The sequence below is a fragment of the Dermacentor andersoni genome, chromosome 11 (assembly GCF_023375885.2).
Source record: "Dermacentor andersoni chromosome 11, qqDerAnde1_hic_scaffold, whole genome shotgun sequence".
Classification (NCBI taxonomy): Eukaryota; Metazoa; Arthropoda; class Arachnida; order Ixodida; family Ixodidae; genus Dermacentor; species Dermacentor andersoni.
Window position 1 is genome coordinate 64,943,132 of NC_092824.1, and position 22,340 is coordinate 64,965,471.

Here is a 22,340-nt window from a genome sequence, read left to right on the forward strand (position 1 = left end):
CGTAGAAAAACTTTACCGCAGACTTTTTCTTTCTTCTTCTTTACTGTGAAATAACTCTTAGGCGTCAGAAACTTTCGTAACTGCTAATTATTAAATGCTTGGTTCCCGTGCAGTTGGTTCAGTACCTCATTAACGGCAGTAACCAAAAGCGGCAGACACCCTCAGATGCATAGAACCCTCTAAGAATGCTAATCGCATTAGCAACGCATGCCGCTGCATGCATTACAGAAGGCCCACCTGGGTATACGCGTAGAGTACCGGAGTGTATACTATCTAGCGAAAAAAAAAATTTCGCTGGGTAAGGAAGGTCGGCAGGGGTCACGCACTGGCGCAGCACATGTCCACGTGGGTCTTGAGGAGGCCGGCGAACATGTCCTCCTGGTAGGTGACCTCGTAGTCGGCCGTCTTGCGGCAGAAAGCCACCAGCGCCGTGATGTTATCGAGCTTCCTGATGGCCAGCTGCCGGCAGGCGCGCCGCGACCAGTCCAGGGCGACCACCTTGATGACCGCCATGGGCACGGAGCACTGGGGCAGCGGGGTGCACAGGAATTCAATGTCCCTCCCGGTCCTGGACATCCAGACGGTCGTGTAGAAGGTCACCAGACCTGCCGAGGAGGAAACAACAGCAGCAACGACAAAAACAGTTACGTGCTGCGGGACCGAGGAGGAAACAACAGCAACAACGACAAAAACAGTTACATGCTGCGGGACCGAGGAGGAAACAACAGCAACAACGACAAAAACAGTTACATGCTGCGGGACCAAGGAGGAAGCAACAGCAACAACGACAAAAACAGTTACATGCTGCGGGACCGAGGAGGAAACAACAGCAACAACGACAAAAACAGTTACATGCTGCGGGACCGAGGAGGAAACAACAGCAACAACGACAAAAACAGTTACATGCTGCGGGACCGAGGAGGAAACAACAGCAACAACGACAAAAACAGTTACATGCTGCGGGACCGAGGAGGAAACAACAGCAACAACGACAAAAACAGTTACATGTTGCGGGACCGAGAAGGAAACAACAGCAACAACGACAAAAACAGTTACATGCTGCGGGACGGGGTGGGGAGGAGGGTTACGTGCCAAAACCAGGATACGATTTGGGGCAGGCCGTACAGCCGAGGAGGATACAACAACAAAAAGAGTTACATGCTGGGGGGTTTTACGTGCCAAAGCCACGATAGGATTGTGAGGCAGGTCGTGCAGGGGAAAGGGGGTGGGGAGGGGGGCACTTCGTGTTAGTTTTGACCACCTGGGATTTTAACGCGCACCGAATTCGTCATACACGGGCGAGTTCGTCGACGACAAAGCTTCGCAGTCAAAGAATTCGTACTGATTAACCTGGGCTCAATCAGCCAACTGGACGAATTTTTTTTTTCTTAGACTGCGAAGCTGTCCGAGAAAAACGTGCGATCTTTAAGCATGAAATGCTCGCAGCTCCCGTTTTCGGCGACCTTCAAGTGACCGTGAGCCAATAGCCAGAGCCGCTATCCGGGCGCTCAAACGAGAACAACCGGGCAAGTTGCGAGAACAAAACGAGACCATCCGTCCAACAAGTCAAAACTTGAGAAAAGTGCGGTCACTGGCCCCCAATCCTTTGTACAGGAACGCATTGCATAGCTAGTTACTTCCCAAACAACTTACAAAGAAAAAATTGCTTCCGAGTTCTTTCTAATGTTTGTTCACAATATCGCTCAAGCTTTAACTTCTAGCACGCTCGAGTTTTATCTGTCATTTCCAACAGTGACGTTGAAAAGGTAGATACAGGGCACCATACGCTTCATTGTCATCATCTTTTTTTATTATTGCATTGTTAACTGATTACAGTCGTGTGGATGAGTTCATGAATCTTCCTCCAAGTAGCGATTTTTCCGCATAAATTATTTGGCATATCCCGTTCCTAACAACAAGACATTGTCAACATGCCTTACTTGAAATTCCACAGCAGTGGTCACAATTGCTGTGAAAGGAACACGAAGAAAGGGGAAAATAAAGCAGCCTGTCGCATCAGTCACGTGCTAGTTTCGCTGACTCGAAGTGAGCAACCTGACTGTAAAGGTCTCCAGTGACCCCCCCCCCCAAAAAAAAAAAAAAAAAAATTAAATTATAGGGTTTTACGTGCCAAAACCACTTTCTAATTATGAGGCACGCCGTAGTGGAGGGCTCCGGAAATTTTGACCACCTGGGGTTCTTTAACGTGCACCTAAATCTAAGTACACGGGTGTTTTCGCGCCCATCGAAATGCGGCCCCCGTGGCCGGGATTCGATCCCGCGACCTCGTGCTCAGTAGCCCAACACCACAGCCACTGAGCAACCACCGCGGGTCTCCAGTGAGCCCAATCGCGCTGATCAAGTGTATTGGAGAGCTGGCTGCTCGTTGCGCGCCCAACGAACGGCACGTGCGAAATTGCCACGCACCCTGTGCTTACGTCCCGATCCAATTAGACTTGAACCTTCGATTTAAGATTTGTGTCACCCTCACTCGCGGTGTGTATGCTCGTTAGTGCACGCACTACTTGTTTTTGCGTGTCCTGTGCTATGGGGACAAGGAAAAAGAGCGCCGAGCTTCTTTGGTATACACAGGGCCCCGTCGGTGAAGGCACAACCAAGCTTTACGGTATATCCCACGTACTTTATCCATGGCGAAATAATCGGTTTACGTTTCTCGTAATCATTGCAGCCAATGATTAACTTATTCGTGCGCTTTCATACGGTCAGTCAGTTGTTGCTAATTTAAAAAGAAATTTAATATGAATGACTATGAACTAAGTCGATATGTAACGATATGTCTAACTCACTTCTGAGACTTCAAAGCTCCAACGGTGTGGCAAAAGGCATATAAAAGAGGTGCGCGAAATACGGCTTTCGAGTGTGAAATCGAATAATGGATACTTCCCATTTCTAAACAAACTGGAATGTTCAGTGTCCTTGGAGCCTGACAACAGGAGGCTTAATTACGCTACTTGACACATTTTAATGCCGTTGACGGAATTTCAGGTCAACCGAAAGCGTGTAAACGAAAAGCAAAGGAAATGTGACCGCACCTGGAGCACTTTGATGTTGATATTTGACCCTAACGAAATTAAGGTGCGCATAGTGGAGGGTAATTTTTGTTGAACCTCATTGCAACTCGATATAACCGTCCATTGTTTTAAAGCGATCCAAACGCGGGGAGAATGACCGAACTCAAAGTGCAGAAGTGATATATCATCCACGTGTTTGTTCAGGAACTGGTTCATGCTACCAATAACCGTCGTTACCATCCAGCAAATTATTATAGGAAGGCTCTCATCAGTCATTCTTGCTACCGCAGTGGACTGCAGCAACTACTGTTGTCCGGTATAAGTATTCGAAACGGCACGAATATTCGACATATTCGAATAGGAAATTCACGAATTCAACGTGAATCGAAGAGCACAGACTGTTCTATTCGCTTTCGAAATTTAGAATACACGCGGCTTTCGTAGCGCGCACGAGCGGGAACGCTCACCGGTAACCCCGAACGCTCAGTGGTAACCCCGAACGCACACCGGTAACCCCGAACGCTCACGGTAACCCCGAACGCCCACGGGTAACCCCGAACGCTCACCGGTAACCCCGAACCAGATGAACGCTGTGACGTGGGCTCTGCAGGCGCTGCTGCTCCAGTAGGCGATGTAGTATGCAGACAGGATGCACAGTATGCCGGCCGTGGCGAACACCGAGAGCAGGGCCTCTGTGATAGAGTACGATTCGTACAGCTCGCCGTACGACGAAATCTTTGCGTATGGGTTAGGCAGGGACGTCACTGCGAGACCGCCATATTGTTTTACAGGCAGCATGATGAAAAGCCACGCGTTACATCTCTGACAGCATAGTGGAAGCCACCGTGGTGGAAACTTGCGAACGGGACGGGAAATGTGACGTTTTCTGACGTCACGCGAATGCTCTCTATTGTTGTCTGAATCATGAGGTTCATTAGGTTCAATGATTGCAAACTACTACGTTAGAAACGTGGGAACCCCATTTCTGTTTAACACTGTTATGTCCAACGTATCATATACGCTACGTAGAGTTCATGGACTCAACATGGCCGATTTAGGAGCGGGAAACAACGTAAAACGCATAGTTTCGTTTTTGATTTGATAAAATGAAGCAGCTCCCTTTGCTGTGGGCAGTCAAACAAACCAGCTAGGAACGAATTGATTACTATAATAATTTCGCTTTAATTCAACCAAGGTTTCATTATTATTTCTTTTGTTTTGATACAAATCAACTTTCTGTGGCCAGAAATAAAAGTCACGAATTGTTTCCAATCTTCCTCGATGCGAAATTGTACTCGGAAACTGGCTGGTTGACTTAAGAGTTCCGGCAGTTTTCGGTTCGCCAAAACCACAACAACGTGACAATCGTGTACAATAGCTGCGGAACAACGTTTTTTTCTTTTCTCCTCATCCGTAACAAGGCAAGCGCATCATGCGGCGCTCACTGTAGGAGATGAAATACAGCTGGAAGTAGGTAGCGAAGGCCGCAGAGGCCGGTATGACCACCCAGACGTATAGGGCGAGGTCGAATACGGTGTTGCAGAGACAGTGCAGCCATCCGGGGACGCCGGTCATCAGCACCAACTGCATGAAGCCGCTAGAGCTCTCAGCGTTCGGGAACGCCACGAAGGAGGACGCGATCAGGGCCAACGCCAGCGGCCCCATCAGCGCCCAGATGGCAGCCATGCTGTGCACCTGCTCGTCGACGCGGCCCATGGGGTCGTCTTCGTAGTCTTCGGCATCCGGGTCTCCCTTCATTCGCCGCTTCCGCTGTTGCTTCATCACCTGGACGCAATGAAGGCACGGACGCGTCATGTCAAAGTATTTTTTTTTTCGCAGAAAAAAAAAAAAGACACTAGAGGAATCTATACAGGCAAAATGGTGGATAAGTGTAACCAGAGCACTTTCAACAAAACGACCTTGGCTGCGACAGTTTTGATTTTTCGAACGGGGGTGGTAGTTTCGACGAGCAGCGCTCAGCGAAACAGCTACTAATTAACGGCTATTAAATGTCACCGCGAACTCTCACGACTCCGACCACACTGCGTTCCGTTTGGTTGCCTTCATACGGGGAGCACCTATGATCGCCTTGGTCGTCTTGTGCAGACTAGTGCAGTGGGCTTATCATACATTAAAAGCACATAAACCCAAGTTGTTAAAGCACCTTTACTCACCTGACTTTTCTTAAGTTGCGATGGGTATTTTTGTTAGTATTGTAGCAAGCACCAACTGTGTTGTGATCTTTTCATTCGCGCTAATTCACTGCAATGGCAGCGTGGGGCGATGGTGGAGGCTTCGTACCACCGGGCTACCAGGACGGTAAATGAAACGTTTATGTTTTATGTCACCAAATATATGATGCCAGGGGCAGCTAGCGCGGGAACTTCATTGTGGTGTTGCCACCTCAACAATGTATGCCGGCGTGTTAGTTTTGTGATGCATCCTTCGTAGTGCTACAGCACGTATACAGGCAACAAAAAAAAAAAGAAGAAAAAAAAAACCTCGAAAATCAAGAACCTGGTCCTGTCCCTTCCAGTATTTTTTCCCCTGCATGCATATCTGCCGTAACACTACGAAGGGCTCTACCACATTTAAATTGTTTTTCTTCCTTTTCTTGTTTGCAAAATTCCCGCCTGCGTTAGGACTAACGTTTGCATTGCTTGTGGTGCCGCCTTCCGGACGCTGCCGTAAACGGAATGGTCGACATCGCGCAGCCGAGCAGATGCGACGGCAGGAAAGCGAGCTTGAATGCACGAAGGCAGCTGATATCTGTCTGCTTATCTGCAACGTGTTTAGGAAGATGAGAAAGATAACTTCGGGGTTATTTTTGTTATGTTTACCCAAGAATTCCGGTCGGTGGAGCAACCTTTTCGTGCTTCTCATATATATATATATATATATATATATATATATATATATATATATATATATATATATGGTAACCTTTGTTTTTTATTACAGGCCTACAAGAAACTCATGAGGTTTCTGTCCAGCTGTGTCTCATTCAACACTTTCGCCACAATCACACCAGCCATGTCGCAGAATGTGTGGCAAGAGATAGAATACCGGATTGATATTTTCCGCGTCACCAGGGGTGCACATCCATGTAGAAGTGAGTTAAACGTTGAAGTGTATTACTTGTATTAAGTGTTTATGTAACGTTCAAAACTTCATGAGTAGAGCAACATGTGTTTTAACCCATGTTTTATTTGCTGCATCCAAGTAAGAGACACATTGTTTCGTTATCAGGGTTATCAGCGCACCGTCACGGGTGGGCTAACAAAGTGAGCTCGCATCCGTGTCAACTTCTGTCTACTCGCGCGTCGTCTGCTCCGCGACCCGTGTACCACCAAGCGTCTGCGGCGCTCGGCGCTATAAGGTGCAAAAAACGCGCATTCCGGTCACGCAAAAGAAAGAGAAAGAAACGCACCGACTAATGTGAACCTCAACTCAGTCATCTACATCGGTGTCTCCTTATCACAGGTCTCCACCTAGTGTTTCCGCCTCGTTGTAGCCCATGCTTCGATGTTGCGCTAGAGATTAGTTTCAGAAATTAGGGCAACCAAGCTGCACATCTAACGTCCTTTACTTTGAGGCAGGCAGATGTCGCCTTTAGCTCCGCAGTCTACGAGCGTTCGGTGTAGTCATGGCGTGCACCGACGAGGCGAGACCGTTCTTTCCCTTCGTTCGATTGAGCCTCGATCGGTCGAGCGTCTGTGGGCTTCGGACGAAACTTCCTCTCGGCGACGCCAAAGTTGGAAACGTCACGTACCTGGGGAATGTGCACCGCCAGCGTCGTCTCGAAGCGTGCCCAGAAGCTTCCGGTGTTGAACGCGAGCAGGGCGCTGCTGACGAGGTCGAATGTCAGGGACTTGCTCATGATGGCGTAGGGGTTGAACCAGGCCTGCAACCTGTCCGGCCAAGGGGGAGCATGGATATAGTTTGTGCGCGCGAGGACAAAACTTTCTCGACTGTGTAGCTGTAACGCACCATGACGTGGCAGCTTTAACTTGTCTGTCTGTGTGCGTGCGTGCGTGCGGTAGAACACACCCGCACGCACGTGCGCACACAAAGAAATAAAGGGTAAGAGTGCCCGAATATGTTACCATAATACTCGCTTCTAAAAAACCATGCGCAGTTTCATTTTTGGTATTTAGGAGGTGGGTGTTTTGTGATGTTGTACTACATTGGCTAGCTCTAGTCCTACGATATATATATATATATATATATATATATATATATATATATATATATATATATATATATATATATATATATACAGGCGTCACTCGCGAGAGCAGCCAGAAAAAACGGACGCAACACCGTTATGCATTTCTTTCGGCGAGTATAACGTCATTGCATTTAGCTTTATGGCTACAAGACGTCACCAAAATATTGCTCTGTGTCTTGACGTCACGATAGTGTCGATGACGCCGAGTCCGGCACTTTGAAAGCAACTTTAGTGTTGCGTTTCTCAACTTTAATGTTTTTATGAAGTGCCATATATCCTCACACGAGAAGCGCCTGCTAATGTTCCGATAGCTTCGAGGCTATCAAATACACAATCCTGGTCTGCGCACAATTTTTATCCGTTTGTGTTGCCAGCGCATCGGTCGACAAGCGTCCACGGAGCTCCACAGAAATTGCACGCAAGTAATAACTGCATCGATGCATCTTCTCGTAACTTGTGTGGTCGTTCGACGATTGTGGCATCCTTATGCCTAAGGGTAGGCGTTGGCGTAGAAACCATAGAGATTCGTACCTAAATTACTCGGGAGACCTCGAAGCTACCACCATCCAGCTACTACAGGGATGATGCGTATTTACAGGGGATTTGTCTAATCCTACAACTTTGCCATATGACAGTTGCCATATGACATTACATCATTACACCTTACTTTCGGGAATTTCGAAGCCGTCGTATTATTTCTAAAGGCGCGAAGGCAATACGTTCCCGCGCACTCATAGTGCAATGCTTTGTTGCAAAACGATCGCTGTGGTAAGTTACAAAGCCGTTTGAAGCCAGAAGCACGAAGTCAGAGCCGGTGCACGCACTTTATTCATCATGACGGCCGAACCGCCGTATACGCGAGCTTGCGTCAAGCTACTTGCTTGAAGGGGCACTAAACGGACAAAATTACTAAGGTGACTGTTTGGCCATGTTGGTAGGACACGAATGCAGCTTTATTGCGCACAAGACGAGGACGAAGAAGAGGCTGAGAGACACACGGCCGCTCGTGCGTCTCACACTGCAAAATAATTTACACCCTAAAAAGTGAAAAAGGGTGTAATGTGTCTAAAACTCACACCCTTAGGGTGTCCATTACATAGATAACACTCTAAGGGTGTGAGTTATACACATTTACACCCTTTTTCACTTTTAAGGGTGTAAATTATTTTACAGTGCAGCCTCTCCTTCGTTCTCGTCTTGTGCGCCGATAGGACAAAATTAGTTTACCTATATCAGTAACTCAATCACGCTTCTACAATAGCCAATAGGCCACTCTGCCCGTGAGAGATTGCTTGTCTTGAGAGCTAGAAAACACACAAAGTCGAAAGACGGGTTGCGACGCAGTCTTGAAGTTCGCGCCCCCAGTTCGCAGTGACGTCACGGGTATGGACTGCGAATGCTCGGGCCTAGTTAATTTTTTTTTTATCAGCAAATACGCGCTCCATCTTGTTCGAAAAGAGACAAAAACTGAACAACTTAGCATGTCTCAGTTAGTTTTTTTTTTACTAAGCTATAATGGTTCCCCCCAAATACGGGGGGAAAATAAATAACTTGACATTCCTGACGTTCCACTGACGTATTGGGGTTAGGGGGACGTGCTGGAGTTAAGACCCGAATTCAAAAAAAAAATGCAATAGAAAATAACCTTGACTTTAGTTTTCTCTTCTAACAACCCATCTCTTACCGTAAAATTGAGGTGAATAAGGTTTGAAAGAATACGTTACGAGTACAAATACATTTAGAGCTCTTCTTAGTGTCAGTTTAAATAATTTAAAGGCCAAGCGATAACGAAGACTACGCTTGCGCGGAACGATGGGGAGCGGCTCACTCTTCGTCGCGGAAGACAGCGCCTAGGACGGAGCTACTAGTGTAGGACACGTAGTCCGCTCTGGCCTCCTGGAGGAGCACGTCACCCGCCGTGCCGTCGTAGCGGGCCATCACCACCCCTTCCTCTTTGACCTGCGCAACAAAAACAAGCCCGAGGCTAGTTTGGAAAAGTACCGACGCACATCTTCGAAGCAGTATAGACACGCTACCTCACGCACGTAAAAGAACCACACTTAACGAGTACTAAAGTTGGGAAAAGAACTTGTGTGATATTTTTAATTTCGCGCAAGAGCGACCCGCCGTGGTAAGCCCAGTGGCAATGGCGCGGCGCAGCTCGGCTCGAGGTCGCGAGGTTCAATCCCTGCCGGAGCAGCCAACATTTCGATGGAGCCGAAATGGAAAAGTGTTCGTGCGCCCAAAATTAGGTGAACGTTAAAGAACCCCCGGGTTGTTAAAACTGATCTGGAGTCCCCCTATATGGCGCGCCTCATACTGCGATTGTCGTTTTAAGATGTCTAAACCCCATTTCTATTTATACGAAAATTGCTTTGGCGTTCAGGTGCTGAGCACAAGGTCGCAGGTTCAATATCTGACCGCGACGGCCGTATTTCCACGGAGAGTGAATCGGGAAAAGTGCCGCGCTTTAGATGAACGTTAAAGAACGCCATTATGCAAAAAGGTGAGGCGTGCAGACAGGACACAAGAGAAGTGGACAACACGAAAGCCGACTATCAGTTGATAGCCCGCGTTCGTGTTGTCCTCTTCTCTTGCGTCCTGTGAGCACGCGTCACCTTTTTGCATAATGAATCCTCACCAACTAGCTCAGCTTTCTGTCGTTCAAGGAACCCCAGGTGGTCAAACTAAACCGGGGCTCTACAGTACGTCTTCCCGCATAACCCATTGTGCAGTTTAGGCACGTTAAAAGCCAAAATATAATTCACGAAAGTTGTCTCGAAATACCTGGACCTGGCGTCGTCAAGATTAGAGAGCATGAAGGTATAGCCCGCACTCGCACTATACTTTCATGCTGGCGGCGGAGCGCCCAGCACTGCCTTCTCTCCGCTCAGAGACGAATGGCCGAACGTGAGGGCGTCCGCTTAATTGTTTGTCGCTTTGCAGCCGAGCTAAGAGAAATCTGAGCGGAGCAGTGCGTTATAGAGACGCTCAGAGAGATATATATTATTAGAGATGTATTCTATTGCAAAGTCATAACATAGTGCCCAATTTTCCTTTGTGTGCGTGTGCGTGTGCGCGCGCGCGTGTGTGTGCGTGCGTGAGTGTGTGTTGGGAGATACAATTGTTCGTAAGAGAAAATTGTAGCCAATCCTGACGCTGGACATATCATTATGGAGGGCGGCCAGCCATTTTGACTCCTTAATAAACATAACGCTATTCGCACGAGTCCCACGAGCGCTGTCGGTTTAACGAATCTCTCGCGTTAGCGAAATATCACTCGTTCCCCATCAATTTCGCTATATCCAGGTTCGAATGTACTGCGTAGAAAGCGTAAGCATGAGTTTCTGTGAATCCTGAAAGAACATCGATAGACATCCTCCTGACTGACCAAAGCTTGGCTATTTCGGAAACTTTCAAATCCGGTGTTCAAAATGGCACAAGCAGCTTCTCCCGCACCAAGGCCCGCCGCTACACTGTGCTGAGCGATGAGCGAGATTAATGGGAATTGTGGAGTTCTATTTTCTTTTGCTCGTAACTATATGAAGCCAATATACAATTAAGTCAGGGAAACTTTACTCTACCTGTTTATTAACTTTCCCTATAACTGAACTGCAGACATAAGGAGGAGAAGCCTCACGAAAGTAGACGAAAATACAGCTTGCCACAGGTGGAAGCGCCTTCTGAATTGCTCACCGTGCAGAACCTATAAAGTTAAAGGGACACTAAAGCGAAACAATAAATCAATCTAGACTAATGAAGCATTGTTTGAGAACCCTGCAGGCAGTCATTTAATAAAATAGTTTGATTATTAGATGAGAAAATGAAGGTCCAAGTATCAGTATTTGAATTTCGCGCCGGAAACCCAGCGCCGGTACGTCAGCGTGACGTCAGAAATTCCAAAGTATGGTTTCGCATTTGGGCCGCGTTGGCTGTATAAAGGTTCCCGAAACTTGGCATGTTTAATATTTGGTTCCTTTATAACACAGTATAGTCAGTCTGTACCGCTATATATAATTAGTTGGCCCTAGAAGTTGCCATCAAAATCCAAGACGTTTCAGCCCCCAGGTGCGGGAACTTAAGCAGGCGTCGCCACCCGTATTTCGTTTTGCCCTTTTTCTGGCTTACCAAACGTCTCATCGTTGTAAGAGTGGTGTTTTTGGTGTTGTAAAACGGTAATTTACTGATGCAGTAGAAATTATTTTTCACTTCAGTGTCCCTTTAAGCTATCGTGGCAGCCATCTTCCCGCAAGCTTTCTCAAGCGTTTGCGCATGCGTACTAGGCTCTATATCAGCGGGAGCGGATTAGCCCTACCTTGCGTCAGCTTTATAATTCCTCGGCCTCGTCGTGCGTCGGCTTCGCGAGTCCATCGCTCCGCTCGCTCGCTTGCTTAACACGCGCGTACGGATGTACTGCACAGTAGCCCCGCTTACCATATGGACGTAGTACGGGCTGATTCCCTTCCTGGCCTCGTCGTCGTCGTCGAGGAAGACGCGGGCGTCGGGATAGAGCTCTCGCAGGGACACCGGCACCAGGATGACGGAGGACGTGGCGTTCTCGCGCTTCGGTTGGTCCGCGGCCATCCACTGGAAGGCGGCCACCAGGACCAGCACGGGCATCAGGGCGCCGAGCAGCGTGGACCGGCAGCGCGTTCGGAGGAACAACACGCGCTCCAGCATCAGCGCCACGGAGCGCGCGCAGGTTCCAGGCTTCGAGCCGCGGGTGCTCACCAGGGTTGCCAGATTGGCAGCTGCGGGGCGAGGGGACGCGGATGCGTCTCTGAACCGACGCCGAGGCGGTGTCGGTCGTTCGCGAAGGTTTCCGTCCGATCGCGCTATCCCACGATAGAGCGCGATAAGACACATAGCGTTTGTCGATGAGAAGGTGTACTACCGTGACAGAGCATTGGACGACACGCGCGGGAGAGAGTGATTCTTGCTTGCGGAAGGAAAAATTGGGGTTAAGTGCAGCGCAGTAACTGTCTCTCAGTTGAGGACACCTCAACCACGCTGCACAAGTGGTAGAGGGAATCGAAAGAGGGGTGAAAGAGACGCAACGGAGGCGGCCCGAACAGCGTGCGTGGGCAAGTTGGTGGCTTTCGCTTATGTGGCCGCGCGGACGTCTTTCAATCGATTCCGAGGCGGTGTCGTTCGCGAAGTTTGCCGTCCCATCGCGGTATCAGACGATGAAGCACGATAAGCCACACAACGTTTGTCGTTGAGAAGGATGAGAAGTGCTATGATGGTGCGTTCGACTTGCTGCGTGCCACGCCCCTATATACGCGCGATTTGCGAGCGTTCGAAGTCCTCTCGAGATCGGAACCAGAGAGAGCCCGCCCCCGTCCGAGCGTTTGGCGCCTCCCAGAGCGATCGGAGGAGCCACGACTATGCCCCCCTGCGAAGCGCTTAGATGAACAGTTTACAGAACTCCTTATAGAATGTTGCCATAAAGCTTGAACGCGTTTTGCTAAATTACGCAGATGTCCTTGCCATGTATAAATATTCGAGTTCCCAAATTATGCTTTGTACGTCGTAATTTACGTTGTTAATTTAGTAGTGTTGGACGAGATTAGGCTACAGTACTTTCTTATATGTCTCTTATTTATGCTCGCTTAATTCTTCAATTATGCTATTCATACTAAAACTCTAATCCTTCCTTGTTAACGATTTGGTGAAACTGCTGTAATCTGCGTTTTATTACGCTTAGTTTGTAAAGGAGGTCCCACTGCAGTCTTTCACTTCGGGACCTCCTTTTGTATATTAACATCCTATAATTTTTCTAATGATAACAATTAAACCGATTCTGATTCTGATGTGCAGAATCCACAGGGTGGTCCACTGTTAAAGGAACCGCTGTATTTTATTCAATTATTTGGTATATACTAGGGCAAAAAAGACCACGCAGGTGGGTTTTCATATACGCAAATAAATTGTATTTGTTGTTTCGTATGCGCCAATAAGATACTGTTGTAAATAAACATAAAAATCTCGTACAAGTTGAACGAAAAACTAAACCAGAACGTGACAAGGGGTTCAACCACGACATGAACAGAAAAATGAGCTCCAAGAAAGAGTGGTAAATGTACTTTGCTAACGGCTTCAAGGCAGAATTTATCGCTTATAATCACTGAAAACTACTAATAATCTGTATAACACGTACATAGCATATAACATATAACAAGTGATCGCTCATAGTCACCGAAATCTCTAATCAACCCACACACAATTTAAGTATCTGATATAAGATTAACAGGATTGTTGATTGTTTAGCTAGGCCTTTTATACCTTTGTCACTAGGAAATATTTGCCCCTTTATATAGCACACTTCAACATGCTTACCATCCCGGCCTGTGTCTTGTATATATATTATATATCGTTACATATATACAATCCACTTGGCGCTCATTGGCCAAAGATGCCCTTGCGCAATTAAAACCCATCAATCATCATCCCAAATTTCCCTATATTCCCTGCACTGTCGGCCAAGACCCTCTTTTGCGTCAGCTGCTCGCTACGCGAGGGACATAAATCAAAACCTAATTTACTACTATCGTCAAGCCGAGTTACAGTCGAGCATTCGCAATAATTTACCAATAATTTACCAAATTACCGTGGCACCCTACAAGAATTTCCTCCCCCCCCACCCTCTACCCCCTCCCCCCTCTACCACCCCCACCCCTGAGCTACGTAACGAAAACCTCCTTCGAATTTCCCGCCCTTTTTCTCGGTGTGAGTCGCGCCAATGTCGCCAGATGCCGCCACTGTTGCCACGGGTGCGGTTTCAAATTTAGTTTTGAAGACAGGCTCGGGAACGTCGATGAAAGTAAATGGGCGGCTGAAGTACGCGAGTATCTGTGCCTCAAACGCGTGTAGACAGAATGGAGGAAGAGGTGAAGAAAGCTGGCAGCCAGGTGCAGGGTGATTGATAGCGTAAATAAATAACCAGGAGTCATCAAACAAAAAAAAAAGAGAGAGAGAGAGAGAGAGAGAAACAGTGACAGAAAATTGGATACAAATTATGGAAACAAAAAAGAAAAGAAGACCGCGGAGATTTACAAGAATCAGGAAAAAAAAGGAAATAGAAGGCGAAATCTGTGGCACGGTAACACAAAGAGCAGTGCTTTGTCATTCGATGATCGATCTGGTCGCCTAAGGACGCAAACAAACCGGAACAAACATTTACAACGAGATGAGACGTGTGTCTGCTGGAGCAAAAAATGCTGACACCACCCGGTACATTCTTATGGAACGCGAAGGTATTCACCCAGCGAGACTTCTAACTAACGTACACCTTCCAGAAACACTTGGATATAAAGTGGATGGAAGCGCCAACCGGTCATCAGTCGAGATAAGCAGGAGTCGTTTAGATTGATACGACCGGATGCTCTACAGGCATGGGATCTCTGCCCTGGAAATCTATAGTGATATCTAGAAGATCTAGCGGCACTGCCTGGCATGTCCTCCGAGACAAGAAGCGTGGGAGATCTATAGTGAGATCTAGAAGATCTAGCGGCACTGCCTGGCATGTCCTCCGAGACGAGAAGCGTGGGAGATCTATAGTGAGATCTAGAAGATCTAGCGGCACTGCCTGGCATGTCCTCCGAGACGAGAAGCGTGGGAGATCTATAGTGAGATCTAGAAGATCTAGCGGCACTGCCTGGCATGTCCTCCGAGACGAGAAGCGTGGGAGATCTATAGTGAGATCTAGTAGACCTAGCGGCACTGCCTGGCATGTCCTCCGAGACGAGAAGCGTGGGAGATCTATAGTGAGATCTAGTAGACCTAGCGGCACTGCCGGGAAGTGCGCGCATGTCCTCCGAGACCATAAGCATGGTGCGCGCCGGTGTCTGCAAATTGTTCCCTCGCTTGCCGCACGCCCTAGTGTGGCATATAATACTCGGTAACCCAATTTGGCTGAGAGGAATTCGTTGCAGACCGGCGCACACCTCACGCATAAGTGGCGCAGCTCTCAAAAGCGTAGGGTTGAGAGCAATTCATTGAAAAGCGGTACGCATCCGGTGCATTTGTGCCGCAGCCTGTTAATACGTCGGCTTGCTGTCCTTCAGGAGCCATTGTGACGTGCGTTCGATACCGCTCGACATCGGGACTTTTTTTTTGTCATTATAGAGCGGCACATTCCGAGTGGCACATTAATTCCAATTATTCCAGACACTTCACTAGCTGAACTTGTAAATAAACTTATGTTCTGATATCATATCTACAATGAAACCCATGAATTTTGTACTGTACGATTTTTTTACAGCGACGCTGTTTATGGCTAGGTTCTGGCGGATCTCGTCTCCGTGGAGAAAGACCAACAATTTTTCATACGTGGGCCGACACCGAAGATAGTGCGATGCCGGGCCGACCCACGGCGGAGGTGCAGTTCGCGATTAAGGGGCCCACATTCGCAGCCTCGCTTGTCATCCTTCGCAGAGTGGCAGGACACTGAATTCTTTCGATCTTTTTTTTTCTGATTTATATTGCATTTCATCCCCGGTCGTCTCATGAGATGAACCAGAAGTGCTGTGCAAGAAACAAGCGTGTCACTCGATGCTCGCGCCGCTCAAAAATTGGCTAACCCTTCCCCTTCCGGAAAATGGGGGCAAGCGAAGCTCGTCCTGCGTGCACCTGACCTTCTTCATGGTCAAGTAACCCACAGGTAACGGTGCCAGATTGCTTCCGCCTCCCGCTCACTCATCTCGGGATCTTCGTGTTGCTGTAGGATTGCCTGGGCTCGGGCGGCTCTAACGGCTGGATCGGCACGCGGACGGCGAGCCTTTTCAAGCGCGAGTTCTCGCCGCCGCTCGTCGAAGGCTGCCCGTTCCTTGGGGGAATGCACAATGCGTGGCCGCGTCCCATCCGTTTTCCGAGACTGAACTGAACGGAAACGAAGCCCTCAAAGGTCGCGCGAAACCTTTCCCTGCCCTTTCCCTCCTCGGCGGAAGCGAAACGGCGCTGATTGGTTGCGCGCGTGGCGTGAGAGCGCACCAATGCAGCTGGAACCCTTTCCTATGACTCAGGCGCCGCCGCAGCTGTCAACTCATCCAAATACCCTTTCCCGCAGCTGCTCGGCCCTGGGAGCAACCGGGCTTTTCTGCGTGAATACGTCGCTACCGAAACTTGTCAGCCAATACAGGCCTCGCTTGGAAAAGAGAAGTATCGCTCCGATTAGCGTAACACGCGTTCCAGCTTGTGTTCAAAACGCGCGCGCCCAAAACCGAAACCGGCAGCTTGGTGCGCCGCAGTGAATTCGGCCGCTGGGCTCTATGGGAGTGTCTCCTCACGTGCAATGTAACCCTGGTCCCTTCCTTAGTTCACAGAAGTGGACGTATATCCGCATCACAGGCCCTACATAAGTTCACAAGGATGGCTTGGAATTCACGTACAAACCGTTTCAAAGGGGTGCACATGCAAGGCATTTATTGTGCACCTCTTTCGTTTCAGCAACCAAGGTGGCACATGGTTCCTCTAAAACATTTCTACAACTATTCGTCTTAAGTGCGAAGGTGTTTCTGTGTTTGAAGGCCTTGGAATTTCTTTCATAAAGGAGCACAATACCTTATTTCAAAGTCTTCAAAATATATCAGCCAATGGTGGTTGAAATCTAATAATCACCACTGTAGCGAAACGAATATATAGCATGGCCATCTTCTACCTAATCTCCATTTATAAGGCTTCCGAAACGCCTCTCCTACTTACGAAAATACTGATCTCACTGCACACCTGATTGAGTGCCTCTCGCAATTGGGAATAGCGAATACATTATATTCCCCATTACGCGAAAATCCGTCCGTGGCGTCGTGACCGGTGGATGGTACGAAAAATGGCCGACGGCGCAAAGCATTAAAAAAAAAACACGTCAGAAATGCTCGAATCCACGTCACATTTCGCTCGAAGGTTCCTGTAAACAAAGTAATTTAATGCACTTGAAAATAAAACTTGCTAAATTTCGGCTTGAGTGGAAATCAAACCCGCGTCTCCATAGTGATAGTGATGGTCATGCTTTCTAGACGCTAAGAGACTCCACGATTCTGGCTGACTAAATGAGCCTAGTAGATGCACTCCATTGCACACGTCACGTTTCAGCCATCCGGGTGAATAAAGCCGTGGCCTATTTCACCAAAAGCACTATAATGGTCTCGCATTCCCACGCGTAAGTGGTCCTAAGTATCACCGACGTACTTTTACGAAGAACTAACTACGGTTACCATGGAAGAATGAATGTATCATACACTGGGAGGTGCTTATGTGGGGCACTATGTGCTGGCGCCATCTGTTACGGGTGGCGCTCCCCTGACTACCGTACTTTACCCGTATGCTCGTGAACTAAGCGTTACTTCGAGAGCCACTTCGAGGACCAGTTCAAAAACCCGTTCCACGTCTCAAACAGCAGCGTCTGGCGTCTTCGACCAAAGGCGAAGCGTCTCAACGACAGCGTCTCAAAACGCCAGCTGTCACTGGAGGAATGCGAGAACCCTCCCCTTTCCATCATGCGGCTGAATTTTTGCCGCTGTGTGAGACGTAATACTTTCGGGATCAGACCATGGAAACGGTACATAACCAAAAAAAAGGAAAGAACTCGGCTAAGTTCCCATAGAAAACTAAACGCATTAAACGTTCTTAACATTCTCACAGCTTGGAGCGAGGCATTCGCAATAAATTGGGCGATTTCGCAGCCGTTTAAAGTTCTGCAGACGACACCGCAAGATCTGCGCTTTGCGCATAGAGAAAGATGCTTAGCGCTTGTCTTGTTCGCGCCGCCCAAATTTCGCGAGAGACCCTTTAACCGAACAATTAAAGCACGGTTACACTAGCGTTCTTGCATCTTTTTTTTTTTTTTCGCCGACATCGTAATGCAGCCGCCGTTTTCCGGGAATCCCATGAGCTACCTCGCACGCAGCAGCAGAGCTCTCAGAGCAATGAGTGGGCTATTATGTTGCGCTGCTGAGCTCAGGGCCGCGCGACTGACTCTGACCGCGGCGGTCGCATTCTCGTGGTGGTGGAATTCACAAAAGCGCTCGCGTGCCATGTGTTTGGTAAAACGCTAAAAAACCCCGAGTGGTCAAAATTATTCCCGACCCCTCCCCCCCCCCCCCCTACGGCGTGCCTCATAATCAGATTGTATGGTTATGACGGGCAAAACGCCAGATTTTAATTTATTACTATTATCATTAAAGCCACCGACTGACCTCGATGAGCGCATCTCCCGAGACCCGAAGGCACAGAGTTATAATCGCTTTATGAAGCGCTTCTTGTTACGGAGCGGTTTATTGTCACGAATTATAACCGAGACATCGCACGGCGCCGGCAAAACAGTGAGCTAGAGATTCGTAGGAGCGGAACTTTGACAGCGTGTGTCGCGGTCGCATCATCATCATCATCATCATTGTTATTATCATCATCAATATTGTTGTTTGGCATCCCCTTGGACTCGCAGCGCCCAACTTTTTCTCTCGTAGCGACATCTGGTGGCAACATTACGAACTTGAAATACACATTGTTTGTTTGCATACCACCGTTCAGATGCTGAAAAGAAGCGTCTCCATGTACACAGAGAAAGTGGCTGTCTCGTCAAATTTCTCACGATAAACAATGTTTCTGTTTGCCCAGACACACGGGACCAACACGCAGCATCATGTGGTGCTGAATACAGAGACGAAAATGTAACATCACGTGGTGCGTTCGCATGTCGACGCTACATCCCATATTTTTTGTCATCACTCGTTACTTAGAACACTCGTGACGGGTGCGTGCTTTTCGTCTTCTGCGACAGCACAACGTTCTAGCTCAACTAGGGTCCATTTTTTTTCGAAATCTAAAAATAATAATATCACTAAACCATTTCCATGAAGTTCAGCCCACATTTGAATTTATGTGCCGGATGATTGTTTTATGCAACTGTTTCCGCGTGAATTTCGAGAAGTTTTCAAAGAGACTGGCAATATAATGTGCTATGGGCGTTTCAAGGGATGTTAGCTTGGAATCAGTATTTTCAAGAACATCTGAATAATGAAAACGTGATGCAGGAAAAGCGAGACGTACGCAATTGGAGTCCCCAAGATGTTTTCTCGCTGAGGGACACGCTCGCCAGGGTCAACCTGCAGCGTATAAGTGGGATGCGTTTCAGTCGATGTATTGCCGAAGAATTCACTTTTTTTAACACTAAATAATAAGAACGGAAATACAAAGGGCGCCTTCTTTAATGTTCCAATAACCCTTTAACACAGCGCTTTCTCTCAAGAGTGGCGACGATGTAATGTCCTGCCTACATCTCATTTGTCTTTCTCTCTCTCTCTCTCTCTCTCTCTCATCCGTCGTGCCCTTGAGCTAACGCTCAGTGGTCTGTTATGCTACTACGGCGAACAGCAAGCACAAAGAAGAGCCGCCCAACAGACCGAGCGAGCCAGCCGGAGCCGGTGCCGAAACGTCGCGGTGTCCCGCTGCCACGTCGCCACGTTCTGCGTCTTGACCGCACGACACACACACGTGCATCCTGAGAAACGACGCCATCAGAACTATAGTTCGCAGAATAAGCTATTACAGCGCAATACGTCGCGCGCTGTGAGAGTCGCCAGTAATTTTCTTTTTTCTCGCATTTCTATTGTCGAGGGCGTTCCCACTATAACGCAAAGACTTAGAAGTCGGAAATCTCGCGCGAGTACTCTTCTACGGCTTTTTTTTTCTTTAGTTTAGTACGAGCAAGGTAAGCGGGCTAATAACGTAAGAGCGAATGCAAACGTTATACTTGAGGTAGATGTCCTTGAGCGTGGAGACCCTGAGTCCGATGGAGCTGATGCCAAGCTGCGCGCCGCGCCTCTCGAGGTCCAGGAACATGCGGTCGAACCCTCGCGTCACCACTGTGTGCAGAGCGATCGTGGCGGTGAGGGGCGACTCTCTCAAGTAGGCGGCGTCGGGCGCGCATCTCTGTACGGCGGACAGCACCTGCTGACGCTGGAAGGGCAGCGACGTGTCCTTCGCCAGGGTCATCTTGTAGCCCACGCCTGCGCAGTTACACCACGTGTTGGGCTATCGCTAACACGAAGCACGCTCTCAACAACCTCGAGCGAGCCTATACGTGCAAGCCGCTAATTAATCCTGCTAGTCAACCGGTCCGTGCGCTGCGCAGTACGGGTGGCGCTTGCAGGTTTGCCTAACCTTGGGTGGTAGCAGTAGTACTGTGCTTACGGGTTCCAGTACTGGGTATTTGGGAATCATAATTACAGGCTTTGCCTTTAGACTGGCGGTGAAGTTTGGAACAAAGATGTGAGCACAACCAACAACTAATGAATGTCTTTTTTAATTTCTCCATGCCTAACCTTCATCTTTTCTTTTTTTACCCCCGAAGCAAACCACTTCAATCGAGATTTGAAAGTACTTGAAGTTGAGGTCATAACATCCAAAATTAGTGTCACACAATTTGCTACCACAAAGAGAAAAATGAGGGCTTTGTTAACAAAAAAATCTGAGGAAAGCGTTTAGAGCGATAGCACGCTATAATATCTGCATTTTTTCTCCCGGGACATACTTTGTGTTAAAAGGTGAACCGTCTCGCATCCTACCGCATCCTGTCAAACAGTTGTCTTCCGCAGAGCTGACGACTGTTTGAGACAAGTTTTCTTTGGATGACTATACACATATGACGTCACAAACTAGCGTTGTCTAGCTTAAGCGTCCCGTTCGGACCTTGGAGCTTTGAGTCGATATGTCGTAGAATCGCGACAGTTTCCTCAAAGACCCGAGCTCTTAGCTCCAAGCACTCTTTTTCTTCCTATATTTGTCATCATTCCGTTCCTTACGCACCTTTAACCAGGCTGCTCATCCATAATCATGCGTGAGCCATGCGCAATACGTTACGGTGCAGTCAGCAGGCTTTGTGCTTCACTCTCAACTAATCTAAATCTGTCTCTCTAGAAGAGGCTGATTATGGATGCCAAAGAGGCCTACCTAATCGCATTAGCGTCTAATCTGAATTCGCTTTGAGCGAACTTCTACGAAACCCAGAACATGACAATTTTTGAGCTGCACACGGCTACAGCGAAGACACAACTGACACTGGCGAACGAATTGCCACCGCGTAAAATGTTTCTTTACGAACCCCGCTAACATGGCGGCGATGTTTTGTCCTCAACGAGCCACTGACCACTGGGAGTCAAGATTTAGAGGATGCTCATGCTTCGCTTTAAGAATGGAACGTGATGTTCAAAGATCCCTGACTGCTTCTTACGCTTCCCGGCAACTGCAGCTCATCTGACCGTATTGTTTACCGGGAAACGCTGGTAGTGAACGCTATGCATGACGGCAAGCTTTCTGGTAGAAACGCGGCCTCTTCGTGGGCCGCGGATGCGCGGAGCCGAGCGCCATCTGGATGGTGTTACAAGGAACCGGGCGGGCCGCTCTATGAATGGTAGAAACGCTAGAAAAGAGGTTTGTGTTTGAGTTCCCGCGTAACAAAATTATGTTTTCTCGTGTATTCGAATTACAATCAGACGCTATCATGTCTGTAGGTTGTGTGCAAGTTGAACTTTACAATTTTCTGACGCATTTTACTTTGAGAAATTCAATTATTTAAGTAACGTCGTTGCGGTACATGGAGGGCCTGCGTGGTTGGGTATGCGTGGTTCGGAATGATTTTTCGCTCACAAGAAGGCCGACGCTGGACGCAGTACGCCGACGCCGGATTTTATGAGATACCGGACGCTTAACGTCACCGCGCTAAAATCAAGCACAAAATATCAGCCTCCGAAGCGTTCTTCATTTTGTGGAGGCGGCATGACCGGGCCGTCAGCCTTTCAGAGCGAGACATTGCTATTATCCTCGACGACTTATGATCGATTGTAAATAAATGCCTGAAATTTACATAAGTTTATGCCAGGTACTGGAGACTCCACTGAAAGAAAGTCTAGGTGGTAGAATCACATCTGTGTATTTTATAGTGACCTACATAATTGCAAAGTGATTAAAAATCTACGTATTATACAGTCAGTCCTACTACGTTTTATCGTTAAAAAATGATTCATTCGTTGGAATTACACGCGATAGTAATTATAAGCTACAAGCATCACTAGAAAGAACAT

The 22,340-nt window shown here is 48.0% G+C and overlaps 1 protein-coding gene across 1 annotated transcript; it reads right to left on the bottom strand.

Moving 5' to 3' along the window:
* Nucleotides 1-54: 54 nt before the first annotated feature.
* LOC126517469 (uncharacterized) lies at nucleotides 55-20,426 on the bottom strand. Its single transcript, XM_072285529.1, has 8 exons — nucleotides 20,012-20,426; nucleotides 19,309-19,364; nucleotides 11,698-12,014; nucleotides 9,092-9,222; nucleotides 6,805-6,943; nucleotides 4,478-4,817; nucleotides 3,599-3,724; nucleotides 55-605 (listed from the first exon to the last, which is right to left on the bottom strand). Exons 1-8 carry the CDS (start codon nucleotides 20,251-20,253, stop codon nucleotides 319-321), a joined length of 1,638 nt encoding a protein of 545 aa, XP_072141630.1. The 5' UTR covers nucleotides 20,254-20,426; the 3' UTR covers nucleotides 55-318.
* Nucleotides 20,427-22,340: the final 1,914 nt, after the last annotated feature.